Raw genomic sequence first — 19,049 nt, forward strand, 5'->3', positions numbered from 1 at the left:
TGAGATAATCCGTTTTGTCATTTGAAAAGCACATTTTCTCCCGTTTACAATATATTGCCATTTGCAGACAATACGTTGTTCCTTTAGAGAAATCAACTCACTATGACAGGGAATTGGTTTAAGTCAATAAACTGGTAAACAGTGAATTGTGGTTAATCAAAGAGAATCCATGCCTTGAAACCAAGCTTGGAGGAACACACAAAATAACACATTGTGCATTGTCTACCAAGTCGTCCAGCCCTCTTACTCCTGTACCATTAGTTGTGGCCCTTTTCAGGAGGTGTTAAAGTGCCATCCATGAGCCAAATCTAATGGAAGTGCAAAAATACGGAGCCCAGCTAGCAAATGACGTGTAGTAACTAGAAAAGCCAAAATTATCTAAAGGGCGCCTTGCAAATTCCTGATATGCCCATGAGGGTACATATATTGATAAAGAAACAATCAGGATGTGAGATCCTAGTACAGTTCAAACAGTTTTGGAAATATTTATTTCAATCTCAAAAGCAGTTTTTAGAAGTTTACAAAGCTTTCGCTTCATACCGGGCCACCACATTACGAGTTCTGCAGTGGGTCCCGCTATGTACGCCCGGTCAGACCAGATGTGCAGAGTGGCACCCGCAAGCGGAACAGGATCCTAACAACGGACTCATCATTAACGGGTCCGTTGTTAGCATACTTCCCATTCCCATTGAGCCCAATGGGGGCTCAAATGGGAATGGGTACGTACCGCGTCCGGGTCCCCCAAATGGGAATTACCAGGCCTGCAAAGGTCGAAATGGCCTGGTTATTCCCATTTTGCGGGACCCGGACCTGAGTTTGGGGGTAGCCATGCCACTAAAAAGGGCATGGCTACCTCCAAACTCGTAACGAAGCCCAATGTGTGCATTGTAGAAGGTTAACAACTGAGTCTCCCTTTTCAGGGTTCTCTGGACAGGCCCTCGAACCACTAATTTTCATTGCTAGACCTTTTGTTTCCTTTCAATTATACTAGCATTAACTGTTTAAGTGGTCAGTGTTGTTAAATTAATTGAGGACTAGCCCACCTAATTTACTTTTCAATGTAATTTTGGCCAGCCAAATCAATTCTCTCCTGGTGCTTCTCTTTCCAAACATGTGCAATGTATCCTAAATGTACAACACACACCTATACAATATTCTGTCTAGTACGGACCTTCCTTTTCCCCATCGGGTCCAAGTTCATTTACACATGTCTCAACTGCACCTCACTATTAACACTGGCCTGTGTACGCCCCCTTAAATTTGAAAATCTCCTGCTCTGCTACAGATAAGTGAAGAGCCCAATGCTCCTTGGAGATACTTATGTGCTATATATCAAATGTCTAAAATAATGGAAAATGAGCAAGCATATGTACATCGCTCATTTGATGATAGTGTATTCGATTTCATAGATGTGCTAATAGCCCATGCAATACATAAACACCTTTCTGTTTATTTTTACATTCAGATTTACTCTTCTGGAGACAAATGTTGAGACAACCATCCTTCGAGTACAAATTGTCGATCCCAGATCCGGAATTGTCAATTTTGGACAACGTCAATTGGAAGTTACCGAATTCCTTGGGGTCACCACTAAACCTGTGGATAAAAACATCTTGTCCATTAAGCATAACAGAGAAAGGTCTGCAAATATCTGCACAGTGAGGCTCTTGACTTCCGAGATTCTCTTTCCTGCATATGGACAATTGGTTGTTGATGCTCCCAAACTACAAAGAAGAGAAGATGACGTGGGAATGCAGAAAAGCAACAGAGAGAGAAAAGGTAAGAACTTGATTGAGTATTCTGGAAGCAACAACAAAATGGTGTTACACAATTGCAACTGTTCCTTGTTAGCAGGGAAGTTTCAAACATGGTTGAATTCGGAGCATTAGGTGTTGTCATGGAGACTCTCCTCGGATGCACAAATGACTGGATTCGGAAAGTGGATTTTTACAGTCTTTGTTTTTGAAGGTCCAACAGTTCAGCACAAAAATAAGATTAAGTACATGGAAAATTGTTAAAAATCGCTATGAAAAGTCTTTGTTGCCATGTCCTCACAGCCCAGGTGGTGGCCAATCCGCATAGGCTGCATAATGATGAGGATTTGTTATTTATGTAGCACATTTGCTAAAACGCTGTACATAGAACAGAGTTAAATACATTTAGCATCCCAAACAATGTTGGTACTCCTTTATTCAGCTCGGATGGATGAAATGCTGAGGTGGCCTTGCCGGGATTCGAACCTGCAGATTACACATAGATGGCAGCAGCAAGCTCTCTACCCGCTGAGCTATTTTACCAGTCTAGAAGTGGGCTTTCGTGGGTCCTGTACATATGGCTGACTGACATCAAGTCTCCTCCTGTGATCTAACTACTTCCCATGGCCGCTCTCCAGCAGACTTATACCTTCGGACCTCTATTCTCCTCTCTGACCTCATGGTAGCCTTCCTGTGCCGTCTCATTCCTCCTTCCACTGACTGCTCCTGCCTGTGGCCAGTCTGACCACCACAACAGTCCTTTTCTTACTATCTTCATTGGGTGATTTTAATATATGGGCCGAGGACATGCCATCAGTAGATGGCAAGGAACTAATGGGGATCTTGGATGTGCATGTTATGGAACTCTAGTGTCATCTTCCTTACATTGTCAGGGTCACTGTTTGGACATCCTGATATATAGAGGGGAGATGATACATTTCCTAGACACAGGGCCTCATTATAAGGCTGGCGCTCCCGTAATCAAGGGTGCCGTTACGGGACTGGACTCCTTCATTCCGGGAGTGCCGATTACGAGCTTCCCATTGCGGGACCCGGATCGCATGCCTGGTAAAACCAGGCGTGCCTTCCATATCCCGCGAGGGGAAGAGGGAGGCAATAACGAGGCAGATGTAATCTGCCCGTTATTACCTCCCTCGCCATTCGCATTGAGCCCTATGGGGGCTCAAATAGGAATGGGGATGGGTTCCTGCAAGGAGGATTTACTGGGTCCTCCTATGTCGGAGTATCCCGGTAAGTCCTCATTGCAGGAACCCGGTAATGGAGCCCGGAACAGAGGCAGCCATGGAGCTAATAGCTCCATGGCTACATCCATTCTCGTAATGCGGCCCACAATCTCAATATCGTGCATGGATCATTAGGCTAGATTGTTTGAATTGATAATGTCTGGAAAAAACCTGATACGAATCCTTGGATTGGTCAGTATCGCAAGCCCAAACACCTATTGAAGATTTCAGGGGAGGATATGAAAAATACTCTTGACCAGATTGTTGAAGCCCTGCCATGTGAGGAATTTTTCAATAAGGGCACTGAGATTATGCCTAGACTTTGTCATGAACAGGCCCCCCCTCCAACAAAAAACGGTTAGGAAAGCCACCAGTCCCTGGTTCTCAGCAGACTTAGCCCAAAAAAGGGGACATCTGAGAGCTGTGGAGAAAAAATTGAGAAGAGGTCGCTCAGGGAGTAATCTAGAACAGGTCAAGAGCACAGTAAGGGACTATGGAAAGGCTATTTTTGAGGCCAAATCTAAATTGATGATTGGAAAAATTGATAATGTTATGAACAGGCCTCGTGAACTGTATGCAGTGATTTCTCAGCTAGCAAACCCTGGGTGTGCGTCAGCAGCTCCAGAATCGTCACAAGCACAGGCTGACGCTTTTAATAGTAATTTCCTAAATAAAATTGACCTAATACAAGAAAAGATTATGAAAGTCAAACTGAGAGATCCCCAAGAAGATCGAGGACAATGGAGGCAACCAGATTAGAGGGCATGGAGTCTCAGTAACCATTGGTATGTAATAAAACCAATGTCGAAAGGGGTGGGGTCGTTGGGGCAGATGTTGAGGCTGATCAGAAATCATTTGCTTTTATGGAAGTATCTGAGGAGAGGATTTGTTCATTACTCTCTGGTTTAAAGGCAACTATTGATGCATTGTTTCCTATTCAATCTTCAGTTGCTAAACGATTGGCCATAGACATTGCTGCATTCATCACAAAGTTTGTGAATAAATCCCTTACATCAGGTGTAGTACCACAAACTTTGAAGAAAGCCGTGGTTACCCCATTGCTAAAAAAAAAGCCAACTTAGACCCCAAGAATCTTCAGAATTATAGAAGAGTAGCAGGATTACCATGGCCAGCAAAGATTCTGGAGAACATTTTTACGTCTCAGTTGCAGGAACATGGGGAACGTGAGAATCTCCTAGACCCATTACAATACGGCTTCCGACAGGGTTTTGGGACGGAGACGGCACTACTGACGGTCTGGAATGATCTATTGGAAATGGCGGACCAGGGGAACAAGTGTTTGTTGATCATGTTAGACCTGTCCGCCTCTTTCAATACGGTAGACCATGGGATTTTTTTAAAATGCTTGAGGGAGGTACGTGGTGTAATGGAACAAGCCCTTCAATGGTTTGAATCGTTCCCACCAGAACAGAACAAAGAGTCCAGCTTGGAGACTTCTTATCAGACTCTGTGTTACAAAAGTGTGGAGTCCCACAGGGGTCCTCACTTTCTCCTCTGCTTTTTAACCTGTATATTAAGCTGCTCATGGATATACTGAGAACGCACCGCATACAGGTTCATGCATATGCGGATGACACTCAGGTGTTCGTGAGGATACGGAATTCAGAGGACATGTTTGAGCTAGTAGAACCTTTTTTACAAGAAGTACAGGCCTGGATGTGTGCTAATCGTCTGTTGCTGAATTCTAGGCAACAGAGGTGGCTATATTTGCTTCTAAGCACCATTTGCAACATAGGAAGGAGCTACAGTCTCCATGCTTCTTAGGGACAATGCTGAATTTCGCGAAGAAAATTAAGAAAGTGGGCTGTGTCTGGGAGGATAATATGGGATGTGGAGCACAGGTGGGTGCAAAGGTGAAGTCTGCATTCCATTCCTTGTGTCTTCTGAGACATATCCTGTCATTTGTTGTGAATGAAGACAGAGCAGCGGTAGTGGGCACATTGGTCAATTCAAGACTGGATTATGGTAACGCACTGTTATCAGGTATATCAGCCTGTCCATTGCGGAGACTGCAAGAGGCCCAGAATGCGGCCATCAGGCTGGTGTAGAGGGTAAAGAAATCAGCCCCCATTTCTGACTTAAGAAGATCTTTACACTGGTTAGCGGTGAAAGAGCGAATTTACTTTAAAATTCTTTGTCTGATATTTAAATGTGTCAACCAACAAAATAGCGGCAAAATACTTATCAGATAAAATTAAAAGTCACGTCTCAAAATGGCAACTGCGCTCAGTTGACAAGAATCTGCTCTAGGTACCACACATTAGGTGCGTGAGTGAAGGGGATTGCAGATTCTGGGTGTATGACCCCAGATTATGGAACAAACTACCTTGAGAGATTTGCGAGATGAAAACCCTCCCTACATTTTGTAGGCCCCTCAAGCCCTACCTGTTCTGCTAGAGATGGGTAGCAGAGGAGATGGCATCAATTAATAACATTACCAAAGTGAGAAATGGCAAGATGAATGGTACTTGATACAGCAGCGCCCAAATACGAGTTGGTTAATCAGGTGCGCGGTATAAATTATTTCAAAATTCAAATTAAAAAAATTCAAATTGGTTGCTCCTCCCGATGGTACCACCTCCTTCACTCTTTGACCACCTCCTCCTGATAGTCACCGCCTCCAGATTCTGAACAGCACCTCCTGATGTCACCACCTCCTCCAATCTCTGAACTACCTACTTGCCACCTCCTGTTACTGCCTCCTCCAAATTCTAACCACCTACTCCTAACTCCATCTCCTGCCTACAACAGCCTTCACTCCTCCATAGTCCTCGAAACCTGCTCCAAACTTCTCTAACCTCCAGAAACAACATGCTCCAAGAACACACCCTCAGGATATGCCTTCTTTTTTTTTCTTCTTATTGTTCCACACTTGTGAGGGTTGATTGGGTGAGGGATGGCACTGGTTAGCATTTATCGAGGGTGGCTGGGGTGGCTCCGTGTTCTCGGAATATGACCAAGTCTATATATGCCTGGTACACCATCGTGAAATGCAGACTTGTCACTTTTGTCCTATCTGAGGCTGCACACAGTAAGCTAAAAGCAGTGATTGCTCCAGTACCTGAAACCCAGAACTAAAATACATTGGGCCTCATTACACGGTAGGTGGTAAGGGTTTACCGGTACTGGTAAACCCTTACCGCCTTACTACGAGGTCCCTTTGCGGGTTGGAGAATTTAACGCCTGCTTTTTGCAGGCGTTAAAAACCAACCCGCAAAGGGACCAGGGAGCTAATTACGGTACCGCAATTTGCGGTGCCGTAATTAGCACCTTCCCCATTCCCATTATGCCTATGGGGCAAAAATGGGAATGGGGAAGGGCAATGGGGGAAGGGGGAATTACTGCCCCACCAACCTTGGAATAGGATGGTAATTCCCCTTTCCACCAAGGCGGTGCCGGTATTTTACCGGCATGGACCAAGGTGCTAATAGCACCTTGGTCCACCGCCGTCCGTGTAATGAGGCACATTGAGTATGTATTTTACACTCTCAGCATGATTGTTAATGCTGCTCGCTGTGTAAGTGTGAAACTTCATTTCCCCGGCATACAATATATCTGCCAGAGAGCATGGAATCTGAACCACTTACCTACCTGTCATTTCACGAACTTCAGGATACTCTAAGCGGGAACATTGATAAGTGTCGAGCAAAATTGTAATGGAAGCATTTAATGTGCTACATTTTCATTTTCAGAGGCTTTGATCAGGCTAGATGGAGCTTTGTACTTGCTTCATGGAGCAGGGGAGATCGTGTCCACTAGCCTGAACTGTACTGTAATGATCTGTATCAGGTTTTAAGTTCTTAACAATGGTTTTTCCTGATGGGCCAGTGTAGCAGGTGTAAAGACTGGAGGGAGATTTGTGTACTACTACCAGCTATATGGTTGGGGTAGAGGCACAGAGTCATCCCAGCCAAAGCTCTCCATTGGTAGCAATGGATGAGCAGCCAAGATTGAGATTTAAAGGAGGTGATGCAGGGTGGTTCTTGGGTACAGTGAATAGCTCACTAATCCCCCATACCCCATGCCCCATGCCATGAGTGTCTCCATAATGTTTGTAGAAACTGAAATACCAGCAGCAACAGCAAAATGCCTTATGTACCTGTCCATGTTTACAACCCGAGGAAGATTTCCAATGGAGAACGGGAAAATTGTCATGAATGTCCAAGGCAACATTCCCCTATGAAGATAGTTATATGAAAACACTTAACATGATGGACAATCATTGGAAACAAGACTAAGCTATACAATACATAATATATGGCCCCCAGAACGGAGAGACAAAAACAATAGCACTGAAAGAATTACTATGTCCTAAGAAGGGACCAAGCAAATGAGAGGAGAACCAGGATGTTGGGAATGACCACAGGTGCTTGTGTATGGCCAAGTGTACACAGCTGGAGGTTGGAAGGAGGGATTAGTGAGTAGCAAAGCACACACACTCCTACAAGTTGCAGTAAAGACAGTACAGGCAGAGAATGACAAATACCTGAATGAATGGGATGCAAGTGCAAAGTTACTGATCTGGGTGGAGAATGAAGCAATAAAAGAAGAGCTCAGAGCAGTAAGGTAGATGGCCCTCCAGAACAGATATGTTCTAGATCTTCTCAAAGCAATGGAAGGAGGAGTGTGTGCCAAGATTGTGTTGTCTTGCTGTACATTCATGCCTGCAAATGAAGAAGCAAATGGCATTCACAGAAGCAGTTACCAGAGTGTCGAAAATGCACGCCCAGATGGATGAGGAAGCAAAAGATACAGGAAAAGATCAAAGCTGGCTGTAGTACATATTTTCAAGGATGTCAATATGGATCAAAGACAGACTTAAAGTAGTACTAGGAGCACTAATATTGGTAAGTGTAGTGATTACAAATGGTGAAGAAGACAAGATATTAGAAGAACGAAATTAAATAAGGACACAGATAAAGGAGTTTTCACTGTTCCTGACTGAGATGATAACATTTGATGATCCCATGGACAACAGGAAATACTGTGCAAAATGGGTTTGGTGCAACTCAGAAGGAGAATGCAGCTACAGGGCATGGAGTATGGATGACCATGCAAATTACTATGGACATCTTGGAGGAATAACAAAGATATGGCTATGGTGACTAGGTTTGGTGGAGTGGTTGACAAGTCAACCAGAGGGGAGACTGAAGAGAGGGTCCCTAGAATGCCCCTCTGTACCCCTATAAGCATGACAGCCCTAGGAGTCAGAAATGCAAGATGCCAGACACTGTTTTGCCAGCCCCCAGAGGGCCAGTGATGTCTACGTGTGCAAACTGATATTCTCTCAGACAACCATTCAAACCGTATCCATCTGACGTCTTCATGGATACAGGTGCCTCAACACTGGACCTGAATGACTAAGGACAAATATCCAGCTGTGCTGATGTCATTAGAGACACCACTGCATAGTAACTTAGCCATGAAGCAAACTTGCATCACTGCACAAAGTTACATGAACACAAGTGCACAGACGAAAAACATGCTTACACAGTTCTGTAGATAGAGGACAGATATATATGTATACTGTCAGAAACCTTTCTTTTCATTAGCAAAACACAGAAACGCAAGAAAGCAAGAGATGCAGAGCAAGCTTGCAGCTGCCTATTGCAGCAAACTATATGGAACTACAGGGTCGTTTAAGGACCCTGGGAGGTCTAAGTACCACTAACCCTTAAGGAAAATAATACAATATAGACATATATAAATCATAGCATAGCTACAGTAGAATTGCATGAAGCTACAGGCCTCAGACTATGGAATGAAAGAAAACAGATTTTGCAGCACACTGTCCAGGGCTGCCACTCACAGCCAAGGTCAGATATGAGCAGGACGTTCCTAGCTCAAGGGACAGGGAGCCACCTCCAAAATAGCAGAATAAATCCTCACTAATTGAAGACAGAAAAACTCAATTTTGCTGTCTTCACCCACGTGATCCGTCTGGGCCGAACAATAGCCAGTTACCCGTGGTGGGAAGAGGAGCAGTTCCCCGTGAAGCAGATAAGAACTGATACATGTGTTTTACAATGTTGCAACCTGCAGGCACTCTCCAGTAGCAACAATAGGGACACAAAGCCTTTCTCATCACCTTGAGAAGGTACACAGAGCACTGAGAACAGAGCTGGGTCCCAGGCCTGAGGAGACATACTCAGCCAATCAGGGGGCACAAATCCAGGAGTGGATAGCAAAGGGCAAGGGCCAATTTTAATCCTGTGACCCTGCAACAATGTAATAGATAGTTTTTGGGGACAGCTCAGGCAAAGCCACCTGACATGTGAGGACCAGTTAGCTAACTATAGGCACTACTGCTCCAGCTACTCCATAAGGTAAACTCTTAGGTTTTTGGGGAAGAGCCCCAACATGTCATGACACACACTAACAAAAGCCCCTGACACAGACTCTGGAGCTGTGATTGCATGATAATTATTTCCTGTATGGTCCCTGTCTATTATGGAAAATAAAGGGCAGTTCTAACTTGCCCTTGCCTGTGTCCTCCGTTTGTTTACTGGGGAAGGGTTTGTTGGGCTCTGGGTGCTCTGAACAGTGATTGTTTAGCACAAACCTCAGTCCTCTGGTATATCTATAAAATGTCAATTGTCAGAATGTCCAAATACAAAAGAGTTCTCCGTCCTGTGTCGAAATATGAACAAGACCCTTACATCTCAAACCTATGATAACGTGAAAAGGTATAAAGTCTCTCAAGTGAGTAATGGTGGTTCTCTCCACAATTTCCACAAGAAGCTCCAAAGTAAAAAGGTACAAAAAGAAACAAGAAATCAAAGTTCCACAATCTTCAGGTAGGATCCTCCCTTCCCCTGAGTTTCTCAGCACAAGGACAGTTTCTTTCCTTACAGATTTATACTTTTTCAGTCCAGGGGGTATGGTTCCCCTCCACTGGATTTCTCACACTCAAGGGGTACTCTGTTGCTCCTTGTCTTCACAGTTCAAACAAAACTTCTGTTCAGGGGGTATTGCTCCCTTCCCCTTGAGTTTCCAGATTCCCCAGAGGTTACTTCCCTCTTAATTCTCACAGTTCTCTTCTGATTGGGTGCGGGTCTCAGCCTTGCACTTGCACTGCCGGGTATACTCTCTTCACATTATCTCATCTCTTCTTTCACCTTCTCATGCCTTATGTTTTCTGATTCAGTCTTCCTTTCAGTATAACATTGGATCTGAAACCCTTTCTTATTCACTTTCAACTTTCTCCAGTAATGTCCCGTGGGCCCTACTTCTCTATTTGTGTCTCGCCAATGTTCATGTACTGTTTCTTTGAGCATGCGGTATGACCTTGCAAGCACCCCAGTGTCTCAGTCCCCCTGCGTGGTCTCACCGGTTCTCAGCAGCAGCTTCAGTATCCTTCACGTCCTCTGACTCGATCTGCAGTCTGCTATCGAGTCTGGCAAAAGCTTTACTCATCCTTCATTCTCCACCACACCTCCAGCAGCTCTCTCAGCATCTCGGAAGCAGATCTCCATCTCTTGGACTTCTCACTGCAATGTCTCCAGCCTCTTCCTGACTTCGCAATGCAGGCTGTTTCCTCAGGCCATCTGACCCCCATCAGGGACAGTAAGTCTTCCTCCATTTTGGCTTTCCAATTGTTAAACCCTGCTACGCCTTCTGTTTTCAATAAACAACTAGCGCACGTCTCTGGTTCCTAATCCATATTGCTTTGCTCGTCTTCATCCCAGTGTTTTCATATGGGGATTTGGAAAAATCCTTACAGTTCTCACTAAGTGCATAGATTGGCTCTACATTGCAGTATGTCCTATGGGTTGGGCAACTTAGAGAGTGTGGTTAATAGAGTGAGTGTTAAGGGGAATACCAGTCTCCTTCCCTCCCCTGAGGATTATCTCTCCCTATATGATCCTCCCTCAAGCATCCATCCCCATGGTTGGGCTCATGGGACAAGGTTTTCCATTGGGAGGGAGTGCTGACATCACCAGATTCACCACAGTAGTCCATGTACTTTTGCGTTTCTCAAGAATAGCAAAAGAGCATGTGCCAAATATAATGTAACTGAACAGCCCATGGTGATACTTGCTGACTTCTCAATTACAAAGGCTGCTGCAGCCAATGCTTATTCACATGGTTAATGGCCTTTCATTATTGGGTCTAGGGTACTGCTTTAATATGCCAGTGGTTTGTGTCCAATTGAAGTTCTCTGTGGGAGGGCAGCTGTCATCACAGCTCTGTTTGAATGGGAGAACAAGAAACATTCTTATTGTAATTTAGAATCCCTAGCACGGGTGCTGTGCAGATTGCTCTTTTTAGTTCATCGAAAGCATCTGTCATCTTGTCCATGCCATCTCTCTCCTATCTTTCTGTGCTCCTTTTGAGTCCTTCCAAAAGTGGTCATATATAAGTGCTGTAATCAAAGACACAAGCTCTGCAATAATTGTGCAGTCCTAGAAACTGTTGCATCTCCTTCACATTATTTGGTCTGGCAGTGTTGCAGAGTGTCTCTGCCCTTTCAGGTGTCACTTTTCTTCCCTCTTTTGATATTAACTGGCCTATGTACAATACCTCTTCTTCACAATATTGCAGTTTTCCTTTTTCTACCCTGTATCCTTTCTCAGCCTGAACCTTTGATAATTCACTCAGACTTTTCTGTACTCTTCCTGTGTTTCACTTATAAGTCATCCATGTACTGTATGACAATGCTGTCAGTTTGGGCATTTCCCAAGTCCATTTTCATCACCCTGTTGAAGACACAGAGGGACTAACAGTACCCCTGTGGGAGGCAGCTGTGTTGCGATCGAATTACGCTATATGTGGACGTCCCCTAATATTGTGAATCTTTGTGCAGGGGAATGGAGAAGAAAGCATTCTCCAAATTGGCGACTGTAAAATATTGGCCGGCAGTTGCATAATATTGTTTATGGTTTTGGCACAAAGGGAAATTATACTTCAACAATGTTGTTAAATGGTGTAGGTCCTGTGTAAATCTCCAAGACCCTCCTTGTTCCTGCCTTTTTTACTGGGTACACTTCTGTGTAACATGATGATTCTGCCTGTACATATATACTCTGCCGCACCAAGGCAGTGATAGTTTCATAAATACCCTCAGATTTTCTGGACATGGGATACTGCTTTACTCATGTTAGATTTGCCTCCTTGTTTAGTTTTGTTTTGACTGTTCCTACTCCTTTTTATAAGCCAACATCATATGGACCGCTGGCCCATAGTGAGGAGCTCTGCACTTTTGCCAAATCTTCCTGCATCAATGATGGTACTTTACTCCTCAATGATATTAGTTGGGAGACCTTCTGTACTCTATTTGCAAATCATATGTAAGATCAATATCAAAAAGTACCTTGTCACCTGTGCCGTCATCTAAAAATAAGTCTTGATCAGTCAAATTATTCAGTCTGTGTCGAATCGAGTGCTACTTCAGTGCGCCAAGTCACTCCCGCATTATCTAACCTGTGAAATGTCACTGTCTTCTCTTACTATTGCTGCTTCTAGTTTAATTATAATCTGTGTGTATCTCTGACTGAAAAAAATTCTGTGGGTAATTGCAACAGTTTGTCTTGTATTCATGGAAGCAATGCCAATAGAATCTCTATCCATACAGGAATACCTCTGAGTTTAGTGGCACCCCTCTCTGTGCTTTCTGACCATAAAATGCCCTAATAAACTTGCTAGCATTTAAATAATGAATGCCTGGTGTAGAACAAATTATCCCCTCTTCAGTGAAAGAAATTGTCCTGTTTAATTTATTCATCAGGTCTCTCCCCAATATGTTGACTGATGTCTTTCGAGAATATACTGGCATAGCCATCTCGTGTTCCTCTATGGTTATGGGTAATTTTTCTGTGAACAGAACCATTGTCCTTGCACCACAGAATCCTTGTGCGTCCATCGATAGTCCTGATATTGGAAACTTTCCCTTTCAAACACAGGATCCTGTTGCCCCAATGTCACCTAGGAAGGAAAAAGTATTTTTCGCATATGGTACCACAACCATTGGTTCCTCTTTTGGGTCTTGGGTATTCAATAGAATTGTGCACATCAAGTCTCCCTGTGGGCTGTCCTATTGCAGATACATGTTCAGTTCTATCCAAGTGAAAGGATTATCAACCACTACTGTCACACACCATGTTACAGATGCTGCCAGGGCCTGTGGCAATGTGTTTGCATTCCATTGATCTGCTGTATTCTGTGGTATTTGTGGCTGTATGTGTGTTTGCTGTGTCTGAGGTTACACCGCCTGCTGTGGTTTTTGCATTTGTGATTATATACTACCTGCTGTAATTCCTGCGTTTGATGTCCTGTATCTGGACTGGTAAATACTGTGTTTAATCCAGAGCATTGTAATCTTGAGGTGCAGCACTATTTGGCGGTGGATATTCAGACCCCCCTCTTGGGCCAAATTTCTGCCAGTTTTGCTGCTTGCCTCCCCTGCATCTACAAGCCTGCCTGGTCCTCCAAATGGCAGTTGCCCCCATTAAACCACCCTGCCTGCAGTGCTTGAAATCCAAACCCTCTACCTTTGGGTGCGATCCCTCTCCCCCGAGGGTAATAATTAGATTTCTCTCTTCCTGCAAAATTTGCATTTACCCCTGGCGGTGTCAGCTGTTTCCTGCACACTATTCTCTCCCGTACTCGATAAAACAGCTCCTTCCTTTGCCAGTTTTGACAGTCTCTTTTGCTCTAGCTTTGCTTCTTCCATCTTTCTTTCTTTCTGTCTTTCTCTTTTTTCAATCTGCAATGAGGGGCAATATTCAATTGTATTTCGGGCCATGGGTTTGCCTCGTCCCTACAATTTTCTTTTTTTTTTTATCTGTACCTCTGCAGGGAGACCCTGGCTCAAAATACGATTAAAAAAAAATGTGATATTTTTGTCCCATGATTCTCTTGTCTCTAGATGCCACTTTTCTTGTATATAGGCAGCAGGGTCATCTGGGCACATCTTCAGTGTCCTGATTTCCCCCATGTTGGATGTGTCTGGGAATTATATTCTGAGTGCCCTCCAATCATCTGCCCTACAATTGTTGAAAAGTGTCCCATCGTGTTTGCTCGCCCAAAATAGCAGCGAACAAGCTCTTAAGGTCTTCCACAGCCAACGCCATACCTGCTGTCTCTCGTTCTAACTCATAAATCCAGTTCCCTGATCCTGCTGTGAGCGTTGGTAATACATAAATCTGTTTATTTTTATCTGTGGGCAAGGTGTATATTGTGCTAGTCATTTACCTTTCTGTAATAGCGGAAATTGTATTGGTCCCATTCGGCGCAAGGGTCTAGCTATGCCCTTTGTCCTTTTTGCCATTTGGTCATGCTAACTTTTTTTTGGCCCAGTGAACCTCTTAATCTGGTTACATATGGAGTCTTCCTTTCCACCCCCTCAAACTCATCTCTGGGAGCCACAGGTACTTAATGGGCTCTGGTCTTATCAGCGGTTCCTCTAGGTCTAACCAAGATACCTCTACCTACACATGTGCCCGTAGACTGTGCTTGTGTAGCATCCTCTTCCCCGCTCTTAGTCATCTTCCTCATCGGTCGATATTTCTACTTCTTTCTCATCTTCTCTGTCCTCAAACTCTAGCCTCCTCAGAGGATCTATACTGTATGTCCCACTCATTATCTCTTCCATTACGTCTCTACCTTCCTCTTGTGTTGATGCCATCCCTTCTGTTCCTCTCTGCTCTGTCACTTCTCCTTCTCATAGCACCTTCTTCCCCTTTATCTGGTACCGTATGTCTCATCATGATGTCATCTACTTCCTTAGACCACTTTTGAAACGCATTTCCCTTACTTGATCTCACTGTTTTTCTCTTTTTTTCTTCCCCTCTTTTTCTTGTCCATTTTTTTTCTCCTTCCATTTCTTTTCTATTTCCCTGTCTTTGTCTTGTCTATTCTCCCTGTCCTTCTCCTCCCATTGCCTCTCCCTTGCTCTTTTCCCACAGCCTTTTCCAATTCTCCACCTCCTGTCCATCTCTACCTTCCCTCACCTTCTTGTTACATTCATCAATGCCTTTTCCATAAAATGGCAGTATTATCTGTCCTTCTATCCATTTATCTGATGCAATTACTGTCTCATTGTTTCCGCCCTACGTGCCCTTAGCACTCTGACACTCATCCTCTTCTATTAGCTTTGCTTGCTCCCTGCGCTGCACGTCAGATTCTTCATGTAATATTGCTGGCTTTTGCCTTCTCGCCATTTTGCCCATCATACTGTCTTTATCACTATATGCTGTGGTGCATATACCGTGTTGGAATACTCTGCAGCGGGCTTTAAGGGATATAATCCTTGTACAGTCCAGAGCGGGTCACTAGTTTATGGGGAGGAGGAGGAGCTGTGGGTTATGTGCCCATTCCATCATGCTGCTTCGGCATCAATTCTTTTTTACTTTGCTCCTCCTCTTCTTTGAAGATTTTCCACAGTTCGAGCCCAATCTGTTTTGTAGTAGTTTTCCCTTATGTGTGGCATGTAAAAATTGCAGCACCATTTTTGAGTGATGTGAAGTATAGGTGACCTGGAAGGAGACTGCGCCTGATTCTTGCACACGAGACTGATTTTTTAAAAATGTTATATTTTTTTATTTTTTATTTTTCAGAAATTTTTTTTTGCCCTTAACGTTGATGACACGTGTTTCGGTCCTCCAAGGACCTTTCTCAAATCAGGGCTATTGATTAGTCTTATGTTCATGTAAGAGGCCCCTGTCACAAGATGTGAAAGATAAGCTTCCATATATCATTGGGATAAATCCCTGCTGTTTCAGATTAAGCGCGTATAATCGCAGAATTGCTACAAGTCTCAAGTGAGTTTCGTCTTGAGGCCATGGCATAAACATCTTGCCAACCATGTTTTTAACCTTTTAACCCACTCAATGTGGTACTTCATAATTTTAGTTTTATATCGTGGAAGTGACTTACACAAATGGACAATGGGAGTATCTGCCATGTTAGAAAAATAGAACACAACTGACCAAGAATCAATGAATTCAGCTTCACCCCTCACTCACCTTTTTTCACTGTTTTCCTCGCACAATAGTTCCACCAGTATTACAACACCCATGTTTCTCTATGAGACCAAGTCCTTAATAACACAACATCCTCCTGAGCAGCACCAAAACCCACTGCTCACACAGTGGACCTCCTTTTCTAGGTCCGCAACACCAATACACTTGCTGCCAGCAAACATTAATACACTTCAAATACAGCTGTCTTCTCGTATGTTCGGGTGATCCGTCTCTTTATCTCTGCCCCTTGAAGAGGCTTACCACGTGGTCTTCCTTAGCCCATGACAACGGTATGCAATACTTTATCATCTCTATTTCTCATAAATTAATAACACACAAAAACCCCAACCCCTCAGTTTTGGGTGTACGCTGTTCATACTCCTATTCACAGATCCTCAGCACTCTCTATCTTCCTACTCTCCTCCACGCCCTGTGGGGTGGCCTGCGGGTCTGGGCACGGCTTTCCATCAATGTGTGTTCCTGCCGACCCCTTCTTATCTGCGTGTTAGCTCTGCTCCCCACAGACCACCCTTGCTGTCTAAGGGGATGTGGAAAGGAGGCCTCGATAATCTGCAAACCGCTAGAGAACCATCCTCTACTATTAAGTGTAAAGGTGCACCCAAGATCACACAATTTGTTGGATTAATTTAAAAGATTGAGGACTGGGGTGCATGTCAAAACCCAGCTTTATTCGAACAACAAGTCTAAGCCAGGACAGCATGCAAGCATTTTTGTTCTGCATCAACACTGACGTCACATTACATTATCAGTTTACAAAACCTATGAAGAAGTTGGGTTGGTTAGTAGTCCAAGCTACATATAGCATATAAAATGTTTATCGGTTAGTCACAGTGAGTGCCAATTTGTATATACATAACTTGAGATATACACACAAGATATTTCTGTGTCGTTATAAATGAGAGATCAGAAAGCTGATGTATGTATATTGCTTTGTAGATTGAGGTTTGATGACATCCTCCACCGGTTTACATTTTGGAGTGGTTGAAACTGACATTTCCGGCTCCTGAGGAAGGTTGCTTATATTCATTGGCCTTAACTAAGGGCCCACTGTGACGACCGAAACATATGTTGAGTTACAACAAATGAGCAAGATGCTATTTGTTTTTATGGACTAATACTTACTGAAATTGTTAAGAAGTGTTACATTTCGATGTAAATATATGGGTTGTAGGTGGAAAAAATACACCAATTGTGGAATATTGATATGTATAGTGAGAGTGTGTATGAATGATGAAATGAATGGTGTGGTTTAATTGTGGATGTTGTGAACAATAAGAATTTGTAAAAATATATTTATAAATAAATACATATTTTGTGACAAGATTTGGTATTGTCGAGTGTGTACAGACATTCTGATCTCATTTCGCCCAGGTCCATTTTTTTGTTTTATTTTTTTGTTCTTTTTTTTTGTTGTTCTATCGGTTAGTCACTTCATTGGTCAGTATCTATCTGATGACTTTGCCTTGAGCCATCCTACTTCTGATGAGTGGTAGTCGGAAGCGGCTGACATTCTGTACACCAGTACTCGTTGGTACAGATCCTCAGTGCGGCTTGACTGCTGGCATCGAGCAAAGCGTGCGTGCGCGGGTGTGGGTCCTTTCCTTTAGCAGGAAGTTGCAGGACCCGGCCTTGATTGAGCAGACGGCAGCGACGGAGACGGAGCGAAAGTGGAGATTGAGCTCAGGGCGGCCTCGATAGATCTTGTGTGTTGAGTACACCTGTGGGGTTGAGACAGAGGCAGCAGAGGCTCAGAGGTGGGTGCCCGCGGCAGGTCCGCGGAGGCGGCGACCTGAAGTAGCCTGTGGTCGCGAGCCCAGCCTAGCGTTTTCTAGTGACACTCGCGGTATTTACAAACCCGCGGGGCACCCGCGAGGCACAGAGGCACAGAGATATAGAGGTGAGTGTTCATAGCAGCCTGAAGTAGCCCGCGGCGGTGACCCCTGCCATATCCGCCATCTCCATAGATTATCACGTCCGGTGGGCCACGCATTAGCGTTAGTATTAGTATACTAGCCACCCTGATCTGCTCAATTGATACCGACAGCACCCTTGCATGAGCCTGAGCCTGTTGGAGAAACAGTGAGTGAACCGGGGCTTGTGCTAGTACATAAACATTGATACCGGTATTGATAAAGGGTGGACTGTTGTCATTTATTTTTAGACAGCAGTGATCTCGGGCCGCAAGTCCCTTTTTATAAGTCTCCCTAAACGAGAGCATCAGAGATTACTCTGAGATAATCTGCAGCTCGCTGACAGAAACTTTGGAGTGGACAGCGGAAAGGAAGTGACCGGGGCCGGATTTAGGCTATATAAAGCAAAAAAGGGGGAGGCTGTGGGAGATTTTACTCCTTTGATCCCCCATATTTCTTTGGCCTAATTTTCAGTCAACGAAGGGGTAAGAAATGGCCCGTTATAATTTAAGGAGTGGACAACACGTTGATGATTTAAGAGCTCCAGAATGGGATGGTTCCTATATTGAAAAGTCCCTGCACGAGGATGTGAACCCCGTAAGTTCTCAAACTCCGATTGCCTCGACAAGAAATAACAACATAATAGAGGCACAAATCCATCAAGAACTTCAAGTGGATAAATTAACGGAGGGAGAAATTTTAAGGGACTCAACCAGGAACACCCCATTTAGACAGGTGAAAGATTTTACCCTGACATCAACTAATATAAAAGGGACTATTGATTACTACTTCCAGAAATCTGCACAAGAAAATTTAAATGAATCTACGCCACATTCCCTAAAACCTTCTAATCAAAACACCAACTTACAAACGGAGACCAGTGGATCTGAACCACCCATCCCAGTTATGGAATTCTCAAGGACCCCAAATCATCTGTTGAATTCGGTGCAGAATATACAACTGTATGAGGAAAGATTAAACTCAACAGTGGTATCAAGAGGGGACACGGTCGCGTCTGATGGAATTTTACTGAATCTACCAGTGCAAATACCAAGTACGATACAGGGAAACAAGAACCAAGACCCAAATGATGGTGACTCCTCTCTCTCGGCTTCAAATTTTGTTTTAAATTCCTTG

The 19,049-nt window shown here is 43.9% G+C and overlaps 1 protein-coding gene across 6 annotated transcripts in view; it reads left to right on the top strand.

The window, feature by feature from the left end:
- LOC138545302 (FRAS1-related extracellular matrix protein 1-like) overlaps nucleotides 1–19,049 on the top strand; it is a 1,530,918-nt gene that overhangs the window by 221,128 nt on the left and 1,290,741 nt on the right. For all 6 annotated transcript variants that reach the window (XM_069642060.1, XM_069642059.1, XM_069642062.1 and 3 more), the window contains one exon: nucleotides 1,466–1,779. In XM_069642060.1, coding sequence (XP_069498161.1) covers nucleotides 1,466–1,779 — 314 coding nt within the window. The remainder of the gene's footprint in view (nucleotides 1–1,465; nucleotides 1,780–19,049) is intronic.

This window comes from Ambystoma mexicanum, chromosome 1q (assembly GCF_040938575.1).
Source record: "Ambystoma mexicanum isolate Mex_15411 chromosome 1q, UKY_AmexF1_1, whole genome shotgun sequence".
Classification (NCBI taxonomy): Eukaryota; Metazoa; Chordata; class Amphibia; order Caudata; family Ambystomatidae; genus Ambystoma; species Ambystoma mexicanum.